This window comes from Brachyistius frenatus, unplaced genomic scaffold (genome assembly GCF_029030835.1).
Source record: "Brachyistius frenatus isolate BFR_SWC_R1_liver_20210118 unplaced genomic scaffold, ASM2903083v1 Contig_45, whole genome shotgun sequence".
NCBI classification, from domain to species: Eukaryota; Metazoa; Chordata; class Actinopteri; family Embiotocidae; genus Brachyistius; species Brachyistius frenatus.
Genome location: NW_027210644.1, coordinates 2,101,608 through 2,117,614, shown reverse-complemented (window position 1 = coordinate 2,117,614; position 16,007 = coordinate 2,101,608). Strand labels below are relative to the sequence as shown.

General features: G+C 39.7%; 1 protein-coding gene across 1 annotated transcript in view; it reads right to left on the bottom strand.

The window, feature by feature from the left end:
- LOC138623620 (receptor-type tyrosine-protein phosphatase gamma-like) overlaps positions 1-16,007 on the bottom strand; it is a 379,070-nt gene that overhangs the window by 14,477 nt on the left and 348,586 nt on the right. Inside the window, exons 15-25 of the mRNA XM_069703240.1 lie at positions 14,188-14,279; positions 11,201-11,297; positions 10,597-10,679; positions 10,246-10,380; positions 8,785-8,919; positions 8,203-8,372; positions 4,426-4,561; positions 4,120-4,266; positions 2,235-2,328; positions 1,462-1,538; positions 386-514 (exon numbers count right to left, since the gene is read on the bottom strand). Of these exons, the coding sequence (XP_069559341.1) occupies positions 386-514; positions 1,462-1,538; positions 2,235-2,328; positions 4,120-4,266; positions 4,426-4,561; positions 8,203-8,372; positions 8,785-8,919; positions 10,246-10,380; positions 10,597-10,679; positions 11,201-11,297; positions 14,188-14,279 (1,295 nt within the window). The remainder of the gene's footprint in view (positions 1-385; positions 515-1,461; positions 1,539-2,234; positions 2,329-4,119; positions 4,267-4,425; positions 4,562-8,202; positions 8,373-8,784; positions 8,920-10,245; positions 10,381-10,596; positions 10,680-11,200; positions 11,298-14,187; positions 14,280-16,007) is intronic.

The window sequence follows — 16,007 nt, the reverse complement described above, 5'->3', positions numbered from 1 at the left end:
TGTTTATGGGTTATGTATACATTTTCTGAATTTACGCTGAGCAAACCCATAAATGTCCCATGCTTAAGGACTGTGTGACATAAACCACTGTAATATGGCACCATTTGCTGTGCATTTCTGGCAACTCCTACCTCATAAAAGTCAGCATGTGTTTGTGTGGGGGTGACTTATACCGCAAACTACAATTTCCCAAAATGGCACATGGACAGATGTGCACATGCTCGTAAAAGTGGTAAGTAGTCATCATATACAGTGTATACGTGTATTATACTGTGTGTGTGTGTGTGTGTGTGTGTGTGTGTGTGTGTGTGTGTGTGTGTGTGTGTGTGTGTGTGTGTGTGTGTGTGTGTGTGTGTGTGTGTGTGTGTGTGTGTGTGTTTCCTACCAGTCCATGGTCGGCTGGCAACATAACGATAATTTGTGCATTATGGTCCCAGATCATTCTCCAGAAGTCTTTTGTGGTGTGGGGCAGAGGGTGCTGGGTGATGATGAACTCATTACTCCGGTTGTAACCCTGAAAAAAGCAAAACAACAAATCAAGGGGAGAATTACACGACACCATTGACACCACAATTATTTCTTAACATACTGAAAAAAAATCATCAGCTCATTATCATCTGCATATTTAGGATTTGGTTGCATTTTAAAGAACCAAACTACCCATTAAGGGTGAAACCTGGCCTCTGCTGGTGAATAACCTGCTATAGCTGAATTATTAGGCTAGTTTGAAATGAACTGCGCCTTGCCTAGAAAGCAAAAACTGCAGCAACCTTGATCTCATAATGTTAACGTTGGCTACATAAAATGATGTCACAGCAAGGCAGGCTTAAAGTCAGAGAAATCTAACCAGCATACAGTGTGTACTGATTGATTCTGCCTCATCTTAAACAAATGCAATATTTCTCTCCACAGGAACAGCTTAACCGGACCACAAAGAAAAGCCAACTACATGGACACTTAACAACCTGCTTTTCACCAAGGTTTTTGTAGGTTTTCCCCTTTTCAGTTTTGGGTCAATATATTTGGACCCATGAACATCTCATGAAGATGTAGGCATTATCTAGCAGGAGGGATGTAATGACACACGAGTCACCGGCAAACTGAAAGGCAATGTCAATCTGAAAATATAATTCAATCTGATGTAGTGTTCTGCTTGAAATCGGTATTTTGCAAGTCCCCAAACTTTACAGAAGTTCAACACCGATTCTCAAGTACCTTGTGAAAGCAACAGTCCCCAATTTTACTGCAGCGAATCTCTGAATTCCTCTTTTCTGAAATTGTATTGTGTTGAGTCAAAACATTCGGTCTAAGCTATGTAAAATTCGGGCATCATTATAGCACCATCAGGAAGCTACTGATACTGACAGATTGCATTTTGAATTGGTGTAACCTGCTCTGAGTCAAACAATCAAATAGATGGTGTAAAGAGCAATGATTGACAGAATAAGTTGAAGTGCTGACCATGATGTAAGAGGCGTTGATATAATCGGTGCCTTTAATGCCGGGTAAAGGTGCTAAGCCAACCCTTGCTCGCTCCGCTGCTCACAGAGACAGAGAGTGAAAGAGGTGAGAGGGTGGGGAGAGAGAAAAAAAAAAACAGGCATTTAACAATCTCACTGACAGGCAACTGCATGTGTATGTATTCAAACTTCTGCCATTACTGGTTGAGTGTTGACAGTTCTCAGTAATTCTTGGCTGGTGATTCAGGGAACTACGGAACAGGCAGAGACTGTAAACAGATTGTGTAACAGCTGCTGATAATGGAGAGAAGCTGAATGATGGTACTCAGAGAAGACAGCCTCTAAACAATAGAGTATTCCATTATGGTTTATCCAATGACTTTCCAAATATAATAGTTAGACATTTTTGGGGAATCTTTTTGTAAATTGCCTTTATTTTATGTACCAGCATTTTGTAAGGAGTAAATAGTAATTTATGCAGTAACTCACACAGCCAGTTAATCTTAAAAAAAAAATACATAATAATAATAATAACAAATCTTCTTTCATGTCATCTATGAGTTTAGAACAGCACGTTGGCATTCTCCATGATTCTTTATGCGCCACTTAATAGTTCAGTCCTGTAAACTCACAGTTAATCTAATGTATTCACCGAGTAACATGAATGATTTCTAATTGCAGCTGGTAGTTGTTATTTTCCAACTGTACACTTGCTACTGCCAGAGGCAGTGTCGTTTTCAATGTAATGAGTTTTAACATCAACGTGACACTTACATGGCACCACGGAGGAATTTCGATTTTTCTCTTTGTTGCACTCCTTCTGAGCGTTGAAGCATTCCGTGAACCTGCCATTGCACTGAGTTACCAGCTGAAACACAGCAGAAGAGGAGATGGAGGGTGAGAGTGCTACACTCATCAAACTTTCAAACAGTTGCATGGAGAATCAGTTTTGTTGCTGGAAATCAAAAGCGCAGAAGTGGGGAAGTGACATATATAACTTTGAGACTTTTTCCATAACCATGTGAAATACTGAAAGTTACCATAATGCTGCGGGTTTAGTACAATACCGTGGCCATTACCTGCACATACCGAGGTTCGGCTCGCCTATCCTTAGGAACAGACGCTACGTTAGCCATATCACAACTGCCCTGCGTACTGGACACAGTAAATAGTAGTAGTAACGACATATATACCTAGCCAGCAGGTCGTGTGCTTATATTGAAATTAGATCTTGCCGGCGCTACTGCTACAGTACATACAGTACATGCTCCTCGTGTTTGTGCTAAGCGGTTTAACTTCTTCTGTGCTGTCCACAAATACTGTTGATCAAAGTGATGGACCGTAGATTTCTCTGTTGAAGCAAACTCCATAAAGCAAACAAGCACACTTCCCAAAAGTTGTTGAATTTTATAACTATACGTTAAGTTCAGGATAAAATTGGACAATTTTTCCCATGAACTATTTAAACCTATTTTGCAACTTTAAGTGTGGTACTGACTGTCAAGACTGTTTAGATCTTTTGGCAGCATATAGTGACTCTCATGTATAATACATGTACTTCAGTACAAAAATGCAAATGCAGTAGTGTTATTTTTGAGAATAAATTGTGCTGTGTCATTAACCCTTTCACTCAGCAGTATTTTTCTATTACATTACATTACATTTCATTTCATTTGCTGATGCTTTTATCCAAAGCGACTTATAATAAGTGCATTTCAACCATGATGGTACAAAACCCAGAACAACAGGAATCAAGAAAATACAATTTCTTCAAGAAAGCCAAACTACAACAATGTCAATGGAGTTCTATAAAAAAAGAAAAAGAAAAGAAAAGAAAAGAAAAGAAAAGAAAAGAAAAGAAAAGAAAAGAAAAGAAAAGAAAAGAAAAGAAAAGAAAAGAAAAGAAAAGAAAAGAAAAGAAAAGAAAATACAATCGAGAGCAGCTCACAATAGAAAATCCCCAGCTAAAACCACAAAAACCCACCAAACCCAACTGGCTCAAAGAAGTTGCGAAACGATCACAAGAAAAAACAAAAGCGCTGCAACAATGACTTAATTCAGCAGCAAACAAATTCTAATCCCATCACAAAGTCACGAATACATTACCATAACAAAGAAATCTATTGTTTTGCACTCACTCTGCATCTAGTCTGGACCTTGGACTTTGCAGCATATGTGGTGAAACAAAATGAATGACCATGCTGTTGTCAGAACTTTGAACCAACCATCATCCTACCCACACCCAGAACAAGCCGGGGCAGAACGATGAGAAAAACTGAGAAAATGATGAATAAGATTAAGAATTCAGAGCTAAACAACCAATATATATTAATATTCTATTACTGTCTTATTAACTATTGATTTAAAGAAAAAACATACAGATTAAATTTTGCAGCAGATATATATATTTTTTAAATTATTTTATGTCAGTCATTTATTTTAATGAATTAAATATATCAGAGTGGAGACCAGAAGCTAATAAGAAAATTAGACAGTACGTATCATGTCATACAGCCTTTTTACTTGTACTTGTCAAAAAATGTTTTTTTTTTTTTTTTTTACCAAAAACCCTTTTGTGGCAAGAAATTAAATTCTGGACAGTTATGCCACCAATGCACTGATGTGTTGTTATATGTAACAATATGAGATGCCTTTTCACCTTGAACTGTTTTTCCAGACACGTCCCGCCGCTGTGACCTGGTGTTGTGATGCTGTTTAAGTAGCTGTGAAGCTGGCTAACTGGCACCTCCGTCTCCTTCCCCAAAATGGCTTCCATCAAGGCATCATGGATGAAGATATACTGTTCCTGTATTAGCCAAAATGTAACATAAAAAACATGCAGGCAAAATGTTTAGCAGATTGGCAAACTGTTCAAATCAAAACCCAACAGAGGAAACAACAAGAAATGAATGTGTGCAAGAGCATGTCATACATTTGGTTTACACACGGACACAGATATACAAACCTCAGTCTGGACTAGGTAGTTGCGTTGGGTGCGTATGTGTTTGAGGAAACCAAGAACATTAACTGTGCTCTTGTCTTTGATTTGCTGCAGCATGCTGTCTATGACGATGTACGTCCCTGTCCGCCCCACTCCAGCACTGCAACACAACACAGTAACACTGAGGAACAGCAGGACAATCCAGGAATGACTGGATTCAGACCTGAACAGACATGTTGCTTTCACACAGTCAGTATCTTCTCAACTGGTCTATCCTCAGGACCCACATTTCTCCATGGTCTTTAAGTGAGACACGTTTTTGAAATATCTGAGCCACTCCAATTTATTTTACAAACACAGTGCAGTGATACACAACGCCTTTCTGCAGTGTTAAAATCATGTGCCAAAAACGGCAGATAAAGCTAAAAAAAAAACCAATGGAATTGAAAGACAGACTTACCTTAAATGTACTTCAAAAATAAAAGCACAGCAGCATAGGTTTTGTATATTTTATAAGATAAAAAATTCAGATAAAAAGTTGAGCAGTGCTTTCACATAAGGGTGTGGTCTCTGCTGCAGCACACTTTGCAGTCATGACAGTAGTGAGCAGTTGTGATTCCATGGGTTGGCCTTTTTTGCTTGTTTTACTTGACATTACGTTTCATTTTTCAGATGCTTTCATGGTGAATCATTGTGTCGTTACATGTTGCACACATTCGAGCCTACCAGGACACTGAGTGCACACTTTCTTTAACAGGAAATGGAGTTAGCTTTAGTGCATAGGTGGGTTTATGCAGGTGAAGAGACGAGACTTCACTGCTGCATCTGTAATAACAAACACGGTCGTAGTAGGAGCTCATTTAAGGTCTTTTTTTTTTTTCCCTGGATATATCTTCGAGTTTCAGAAGGGATGTCAAAGCAAAGAGAGGACTGAGACTGATTGCTGGTGCAGTTCCTTCGCTGCAAAAGTTGCTTCAGTTCTACCATCAGCAGCAACTTCTGGCTTCTGGGAGGAACGATCACGGATCTGTCAGATTTAGCTTGTTGCAAACTTCACAGTACTGTGATGTGATCACAACGTTTACGATTGTTACCCAACCTTACTCACCAAGACACCTGCCCAGTTCTCCTCTGGTTTCCTCCCACCACAAATACATTTCTCCCTGATGGCTGTTATTTCTCCAAATCCTCGTCTGTTCCTGGTCTCTTTGATGCCCAACAGGTTCATAATTTGAAGGCTGTGGTATGTTGTATGTGTATGGCTCAACACTTTTAACCTCTTTAGTGTCAAATCTGGATCCCTATTTTGTATTGTTAAACTTCACCTGACTTCGCCGCTCTCCGTTTTGTAACATCACGACCAAGTTGTGTTTTTTGAGGCAGGTATAAAACTCCTATAAAAACTTGAAATGTTTTTTCAGTGAGCAGACATATTTTTTCAAAACTCTGCTTTATTTTCATACACATTAATTCACCAAGGTCACCAACCTGCTTCTTTTTAAAATAATTGTTTCACAACAAATCTCCAAACCTGAACTTCCACGCTCATATTCTAATCATGTCATGTCTCCAGAAGAGGATGACACATCTAGAGCACAACAGTTCAGAGCTGAGTAATTGGTGCAAGAAACACAGACAATGTAAGGAACAGTGGAGATGTATTGTAGAGCAGTTTCAATAAAACAGTCATCTGTAATTCCAAATTTAAAACTTTGAGTTTTCTATTGCGTTAAGCAGCAGGGTGAATGTGAGTGTGTGTTAGGTGTGTGTGTGTGTGTGTGTGTGTGTGTGTGTGTGTGTGTGTGTGTGTGTGTGTGTGTGTGTGTGTGTGTGTGTGTGTGTGTGTGTGTGTGTGTGTGTGTTTGTGAGTGGTAGGTCTGCAGCCACAACAGCAAGGCAGCGTGACAAGTTGCTATCGACCACCACGGTGCAGATGATAGCGGAGAGTTTCATGCTCATTCCTCAAGGGGCAAGAGTCAGCGGGAAAGTCCCAGTAATTTCTCTGCCCACCTTACTGTAAAATGGCCTTACAAGCTTGCAGCTGTGACTGCAAGTTCACTGAAGCTGCTAAAATGTGCAGATTAAAAGCAGCTGCAAGAGTGAAAAAGCCCAAAATTAAAGGTGCCTGCAAATACAAAGATTTGACAAAGATTGCAGAACTTTTGAATTCGGGGCAGTAACAAACACCTTTATTCCCTAATGTGTAAATACTTTTTATGTGAATTAAGTGTGCAAATTTGTACAAAACTAAATATGAATGACCAATGTTTCATAACCATAGACTTTAAACACATTTGTCCCCACCTGATCAGTGTCTCCCGGTTATTCTAAAAGGTTGTAAAGGCTATAAGTATACAACAGAAGTGAGTACACCCCTGTACATTACTTCAATGTCAAATGATATTGACAAGTAGAGAATTCCGTCTTATGAATATGTAGCTGTAGAGAAAATAGAGGCTTTAAAGTAGAAACTCAATCTTACAAAAGAGAATACACCAAAATCACTGACACACAAGCTAGAAAACTTGTGTTCATTGAAACAAAACTTTGTAAACCTGTAATTTCCAACTAGTCTTGCTGCATGACCATGATTATTAAACAATCTGAGAACACTGGAACGATCCCAACAATGGACCGATAGGCTGCGTCTATCTGTATGTCTACATTATGTCCAGAAGAATCCAAAAATATGATTGTGAGATTTACAATGATGGACAATGAAACTGGAAGATCAGTGACCAGCTAACAATCAGTCAAAGCATAGTTACAGCATTAATCAGGAGGTGCATCAGGGGTCAGTGATGGCATTCTCAACTCAAACCTTATGCCGGTAGAAAAACTGCCGTGGGTCCATAGAAGTGGTAACCTGAGGTCTGAAATGCGTCAACTAGTCTCTCTGGGATTTTCATGACGTGGGATGTCAAGGTGACTAAACTTCAAGGATTCAAGATTTGGAGGACCCATACTGAAGGATGCATGAACATAGCCAATAAGTTGAATGTGTTCTTCAACTATCCTCCACCCTACACCTTGAATCCTGTGATCGTCTTGGTTCCTGAGAACACTTCCATCACTTTTCCAGCTTTCGTCTGTATGCCTCCCTGCCCTCCCTTAGCCTCACTTTCAGCTCTGCCTGCACACAACTCAGTAATATTCTGTCTAGATCCCTGAGAGCTCTCTCCTTCCTGTTTAGCAGCTCCACCAGGTCAGTGGAGAATATTTCGCCACGATAACAATCCAAAACACACTGCCAAAATAACGCAATAGCTTCTACAGAGGATAAAGTGAAAACTACAATCTGGCACAGTATGTCATCTGACTTATATCCAACAGCACACCTTTGGGGTGAGAGACAGGTGCAGCAACACCCCCCTCTCATAAAGAGAAGGTGAAAAAACAATGTCTGTGAAGAAAGGCAGAATGTCTCTGGAGAAATTTGAGCATCACTGGTATCCTACACACCAAAGAGGATTGACTCTGTTGTCAAAAATACAAGTGCATATATTAAATATTGACAAAATTTAAGATTTGACTCGATGAAAGGTGCTTGGACATTTGTGTTGATTTCCAACTGAGTACCTGCATTTTTAATACATTGTATCTAAAATTTTACAGTTAACTTAGAAGTTATGCAATTTCTGTATGTTGATACAATTTTGAATCATTTTACATTTAGGTGATTTCACATAGGGGTGTACTCAATACACAATACAGTTTAACACCATCGAGATAAAAGACCACAGGATCACAAACAGTGATGAAGGCAGTTACAATAAGGTGAAAGCAGCATAGAAACATTACCTGCAGTGGACGAGCATGGGCCCCATGTCAGGCATCTGGGCGTATGAGGACCTGCGGACAAAGGTGAGGACGGGCAGGGTGTACTCCGGGACACCCATGTCTGGCCACTGGGTGTAATGATACTGGAGGACTGTCCGTTCACTCTGAGCCCGTGCCTTCCCTTTCCCACCCTGGATGGAACAGAAGATGTTTGTTATATCTTCTATAAAAAGAAAAGATGGTTGTGAAAGTATCAAATGGGGTGAGGATGAAGAAAGAACAATTTACCTGGACTCACCAGCCTTTAAAATTTGCTTCATTTCTTGCACTTACCCAACCAAATTATTTACAAAACTAATAAAGTAAAGTAGTCGCTCAAAGCTGAAGATACATTATTATCTGATCAGTGTCAATAAGTAATTTCAACACAAGTTTTTACTATAGTGACAAATACAAAATCGAACTTCATATAGTCCGAACAGATTCACATTGTAAAGCTGGAAACCAGATCTTTCAACAACATGAAGTCACTTTCAGAGAGATTTTGAGGCTAGAATGACTTCCTGTGCAGACAGGACTTCCACCTTTTCCTCTCATCCTTACCTTTTTGACTTTAGTGTTGTGCAGTGTGAAGCAGCGGACAGTATAGCAGGCATGAACTTTACTGCTCTTCAGTGTGACTACCATGTGGCCATACTCTTCACTGTTTTCTGTTGGCCAGTACTGGTCGCATTTTCTCTGTAAAACACACACACAGACAAACGAACAAGATCCAGGTCAAATTACTGTCAACTAATTGTGAAAGGTGTGTCAGTATAATCAGGATGTATTGAACTGTAAAGGTGTCTGAAGGTGTCCTGTGATATCTGGCACCAACAACAAATCCTTTAGGATCAGACTTGTTCCAGCACATCCCTGCTGATCCCAAGAGCCTCGGCATTTCTAAGATGCTCCGATCCAGTTAAATGGCCATAAGGGCCACCCCCCCTTTCTCCTGCATCCAACACATTAACTACGAGGAGCGAATGTTCACCGACTGTCTAATTTAATAATAATAATAATAATAATAATAATCATGAATGCTATTTTCTTCATCTGTGAGTGTTCAGGATGTTTAGGCTCATGAGTGTGGACATTCAGTGAGTACTTTCATAAATATAATGCTCTCCTTTGCGTTAAAAGAATCCTCCAGTAACTGTCCTCGTAAAAGTCAAAGACGGGTTCGTAAAAAGCCACGTTAGACAGCCGCATAAAGCACAGCATCAGGAACCTGCAGGTCCACGGACCTCATTCACAGTGTACAGTTGCTCTTTTACTTTTTTTGAATTATTGCCTCGCAGTTAATTTAGAATTGACATCCATGTCTGTCCAGCATTATATAATATATGAAGTGAAGACTTTAAAAGAATCCTTATGCGTTGACATGCTTGTCCAATAAAACTGTTTCTGATGGAGCACAAAGTTTTTGCTATAACAATAGACTATGTTTCAAATATGGATGTTGCTACAAAAAAGCAACAAATTCGAAAGCGTGGATTCTTCGCACGCAACTTCAACCAAACAGCACAGAAGATCTATACAATCAGCACAGTTTCAAGGTGGCCACACAAGATTGGTGTCATCAATTCAGTAACTGACCAAAACTTATGGCATTATATTCATAAGAATGGAACAGACGTGAGATCAAAATGACCTCTGACCACCAAAATCTAATTAATTTGTCCTTCAGTCAAAGTGAACATTGATGCCACTTTTGAAGAAATTCCCTCAAGGCGTTCTTGAGGTATCACATTCACGAGAACAGTACGGATGTCTAGATGGACAACCTGAAAACATAATGACTCAAGCTTCAGCTTTTAGTAAAGTATTGATGGCTTTACCGTGACAGCCCTTGGAATCGGCACACCAAACTTACCCATTATCAACTTTTAATTTTGTTAGTTATACTGCTTCACAAGTCAAAAAGTGAAATGCTGAGTCCCTCGCAGCTGGGTTAACAAACATTTTAAAACCTGGCCTTAAACATGCAAAAATCTCCACCTAGTTTGTGTGTGTGGTACATACCCGGCCTTTCTCCACTAAATTGGTGATCATGACGATGACACCTGTATTTTGCTCCCACACCATCCGCCAAAAGTCCTCAAAGGTGGACTTGAGAGGTCCCTGGGCTGCAATGTAGGCTTTAGGCTTATTATAACCCTAATGGATACATCACAATGAGACACACTGTTAGTCTGGTAAAATGTGGGATATAGAAATCATATCATTAAACTATAACAACCAAAATTATTCCAAGATAAATAAATATCTGAAGTAGTTCTTGGGTTTTTGTTATTCTGTTTTTGCTCTGCAGTAATCTCTCCTTCATGCACAGACACATGTCAGTATTTCAGAAGTCCCAGTGGAAGCACTCACATCCACATAGTTGGCATTGATGTAGTCAGTGTGTTTGGAGTCTTTCCCAGCTGGCAACCTCAGCTTCACCCTGCTGTGGTCATCTGAGAGGGAAACACAGAGCATTCAAAGAGTGAGTTTGTGTGACAGAAACCACGGCAGGAGCTAACTTTAACCCTAACACAGTGCTATCCCTGTCCCCGCAAGGGCACCTGCCCCCAACTAGGAAGAGCATTAACCTGTGTGGTTGAAACAATGATCCAACTGGGTTGTGTAGTTTTTTTACACAGTTAAACAGCATGGCACCTGCCCTTTAACTTCAGCAAACACAAGACTGAGCTGCTTCCAGCTACAGCCAATGTTTGAATGAGACATGGAATAAAATATATATTACAGACTGCCATAGTCAAACACTGGGACTGTGTGGTACTTTAAGGCTCAAGGGGTTTGTGGTCATTTTTTATAGTCGCGTGGTAAGCCATGAACACTCTCGCTGTGAGAATGATCTGTGATTTCTGGTTTACAACAGTACAACAGAAGGGACACACAAGAAGAATTAACAGAAGAAGTACAAATGCAGCAGAAAGTAGTTTTGGGAAGATGTGCGTGTGTTTTGTGTACTCACAGGCCACTATGTTGATGTATCTGTTCTTGTGCTTGTTGTCAGGGTGGTTCGAGTGCTCTGACGTGATGTTCATTTCAGCGGAGCACCGCTGAACCTCCTGTGGAAGGATACAAACATACTGACATGGATGTACACTTTGTTGCATAACAAGGTAACTTGGAAATGACTCGTCAAACTCCCTGAAAATGTACTACGGATGTTCATAGTCACCAGAGAATGAACCCTAATGTTTTAGATTATCATTTACCTTCTGTCTAGCAGCATAATTAGAATTTACAAGCATGAAATACCCAAATTTGTTGGATAAATTGCTATGAAATTTACTCCACACACCGTGCTCCTACAATAAAACCCTTTTTGGATCTGAAGAGGTTTTTGTAGCAACACCCACAGGACAGCATGTCAACTCTCCTTGTTCTACCTGCTGTGGATGATTCCAACCTCCTCAACTCCACATTCTTTTTCTCTTTTTTTGTCATTCTTCCTAGCTTCAGCTAGTGTTTCTTCCTTTCTTCATACCTTGTGCTTAAATGCACTACATCAATTATTTGGCATATCCATTCATTTTCTTGACCTGAGGATATACTACAAGATGTTGGGAAATAAAAACTATGAAATGACTAGTGCTTGAGTTAAAGGGAAATATAGACTGAAAATCAAAAATTTACTCAGGAGACCTTCATTGTTTACAAAATTGTTTTTAAAATTGTTTTCCTGTGTGGTTACTGTCTATGTATACCATCAGTCCTAAGAATGACAGTGAGCAATTCTGGGCTTAGCAGCTTGTGAATATATGTCAGTGGTTAATGTCGAGTTCCTGCCAAGTAAACAGCTGTTGGCTGCTAACTCAGCATGGCCAACAGGGAAGGCAGGCACTGGATTTGGCTTTGACCCCTTGGCCTCATTTCCTCTGGAGCTTTACAGACCAAGTGCCTTGTTTTTGCACTATTAAACATGGATTCATCATACTAATTGGGATAGGGAGTTATTTTGGGAGTAGCAGGCTTCAGGGTGAGCATGTGTCAGCAGCTCAGGTTGCAGGTACGACTGGAAGAGACGGGATTTGACGGGAGATGATGTCATACAGACTCAATGTGATCAACAGATGGTTACACAAAATGGCACAAACAGTATACACATATGTGCAGACACTTCTACTCAGCAGCATGCAAGGCACTGATATTTTCACACACACATGGATTTCTGCACATTACAACGTGTGATTTATGTCACTATCTCAGCATGAGGGATGATGTAATATCACTTTCCCTCTTCTGCAAGAGTATATTTCTATGACTTAGGATTTGGCCTGCAGCTCAGGAAGGTGGATATACTAAAATGTTCTGCTCTATCAGGCTAATACAGTGATGTGACAGTTGTCATCATGTCTTATCCAACCTAACTGATGCACCTCTTACAATACTTGGCTTCAGTATAAAAGCGTGCAGAGAGGTTTTTCAAATTATGTGTTTCCTGGTTACACGCCTCTAAGAAATATGTCCGCCCATTGATGAGTTACATCAGTGGGCCCCTTGTAGGTCTCAGAAATCAATTTAAGCTCCTATTGATTACTTTTAAATGCCTACATAGTCTTGTTCCATTTTACATTCAGATCTTTTAACTCCATATTTTGCACTGAGATCCTTCAGAGACAACAACCAAATGTGAATAGTTCCACAGTGCAGGCTTAAAGCAAACAGCGCTCTACTATATTGTGGAACAAACTCCCCCAGATTTATTCAGGATTAGCATTTTTCTATGACTCCACTCTATCAAAGGTGGGAAACTAGGACAGATGGTGAGGATGTGGGGCTGGGATAATTTCATTTGAGAAGGGGCTGCCCTCATAAAGCCCTTCCCTGCAGCCCATCGAGCCTAAACTGGGACTTCGGTGAGGTGGGGATGGGAAACCCTGGCAGTGTGAGAGGGGACCTGTTTTTCCTATTAGCAACTTATTTAAGGGGTGCTGCTCAATCCATCCACTTTCTAGGAGGAATGTGGACCAGGAAATCAGAGAAATTGAAGGAAAAGTAGGAAAAAAGTGATGAGTAAGGATGAAAAAGAGAAGAGAGCAAGATATTTTCACTGAATAGGCTGGTGTGATGAGGCATGCAAGGGTCATAAACTTGACTAAATTGCCCATATCTGAAACCACCCACTCAATTTCTCAGCAAACCATAATCACAGAGTAGTCCGCCTTTTTATCTTCATTATCTCTTAACATCACTGCTTTCAATATTCATTTGGTGTGTGAGTATATTTAGGCAGCAGAGAGCCCATATTTGCTTCTCCACTCTTGCATTAGTTTATAATATTCTGGCCCCCAGAAATCTGATAGTACTGCAAGTGTGTTCATAAACACATACAAATGTGTTAACATTCAGGTGTCTCCAAACTGTCAGACTGCTGCAATATACTGCGCTGTCTACAGAATGTGTTATTGGCTGGTTCTTATTACTATGTAATGTCATGGGATAGACTACAATAAATACCTGTTACATTCCTGCCTCAAGTGGCTTCACAAAAACTAAATGAATGTGTAAAATGGCTGTAATCAATATTTTGTAAATACTAATTTATCAAATTACTTTGAAAACAGAACTCTATGTTCAGCTCATTGTATGGCTGTTGAGCTACAACTGTTTTGGTTCACTCTCATTGCTGTCCAGTGTAGCAAGCGGCAGACAGACACAGACAAACAAATGGCTGGTGAACACAGTGGTGCGTTTAGCAGATAAAGAGACAGGTATTTTCCTCAAGAGGTTGTGAAAGACAACTCCAAATGGATGATACCGTTGATTTATAACTGCTGGATGTGGACGTAATTTTGTTGCCGTTTGTTTACACGTTTGACCTTAAAGGTGATGATACGACAAGGCTGTGTTCACAACTTGTTTATATTGCCCTTGGGAGACAAGAAGGAATCAGTTGTAGCACGTTTGAGAATTCCAGTATGATTACAAAATCATGATTTGCACATAACTTACCTCAAAATCCTCAGAAAATCCATGTTGGTTATTTGAGTAAAGCTCGGAAATGTGTTTGATGAAGTGCTTGACTGGAATGGCTTCCAAGTCATCTGCAGAGGAGACAGGATTAGCATTACACCAACTTTCAAAGGAACCAGGACTTTCCCTGGAGGCATGAACCCCACCAGCTGCTGCTAAAACACTAAAATCTGACATTATGTGGAGACCTGGGCATTCAGTAAACAGAGCAACCTGCTCCTGATAGGTAAAGGTAAAGTACACCAGTATGTGACATGACACTGTACCAGACCATTGCCGTTGTTTTGTCAAATCAAGTCATCCCTTGGACTCTCAAGGGTTACTGAAATACAAGAGTTTGAAGAAGCCCTGCTAAACTGGAGTACAACTCACAGGCTCAGTTTCCACTACTTCTGGAAACTGAGATCTGAGTGAACAACACATGTGCAGCAGACTACTCTGAACCTGTGACGCACCTCTTAAACTCCCAAACCTTGAGAGTATCTATTTAAACTAAGTGTTACAGTTATCAGCAACTGCATGGCCTATTTCTCAACACAAATTGATTGAGAGTCTGATTTTGGAGGTTTGGGACAAAGTTGATCTTTCAGAACAAGTCAGCGATCTTTTGTTTTGAAAACTGAAAGACCAATGACAGCCAAGCGAGTACCTCAGATGTAAGCAGGGTTTTGAATAGTGAGGTCTGGCTGAAGAAAATAAAACTGTTGATTATGTTGATATAATTGTGGTGATAAATGCAGTTGTACATATTAAAGAGAGGCAGGTTAAGGTGAATTTAATGCTGTACAGAAAAGCACTGATAGAAGTCAGTGAATCAAATTGCCAAGTTTAGAGACGAATTTTAAACACTGTATGCACTCTTGGATCTGATGGAGATTTAATAAATACATAAATAAATACATTTATTCCATGGAATGGTCTCTGCCAAGAATAATGCAAGTTCAGTGAAGATTCAATTGCACTGCAGACAGATCAGCAAGCAAATAAAACATACAAGAAAGGCTGCATGTTTCATTTTTTGCTGAGCTTTTAGCAAGACAAGCTTGTTTCATCAGATGGCAAACAGTATAAAAACAGTTGCAAAGTGGTCGTTGTTCTAAAGTTAAATATCTGAACTCCACCCAGATGATTGGAGCCTATGCAGTTAAAAGGATGCAAAAATATTACACAACAGCGAAAACTATCTCAAAGCTCACTTCAGTTTAGGCTTCATCAAATATTAACAAGATCATATACTAACTCACTTTCACTTCATCTCTTGAGAGACGCTCATTTAAGTATGCAAATATGACACAGCAGAGAGCTGAGTGTTCACAGAGAGGTCTGTGAAGCCAACTAGATACACAAAGAACGGAAACAACCCTGTTTTTATTGCTCTGACATAAATTAGTCACCTGGTGTTCACGGACCCAAATTCACTGTGTGAATATCTGGGTCTGGGAACACTCCATGGGGAATTGTTTGCAGTCGTTGCATCTGTTTAATGTGCACTTGTACTCTCAAACATTTAAAGTCTGGAATGTAAATTTGACCACCGTTTCACTGTCATATATGAAGATGTGTGACAAATGAAAGGAGAATCCTGAATAATAATATCCTGGATATATCAATCCAAATAAACTGAAGTGTGGTACAGTTTTGGTTAAACCTTTGATGTGTAACAGCAGAGTAACATTAATTGATTAATAATGTGACTATATAAGTTTATGTTTCATACAAATGTAAGGTGATTGTCAAATCTAATGAAGATTGCCAAATTATCAATTAGTAGTGTGATTGTTTTTTGAAGTCATTCTTTA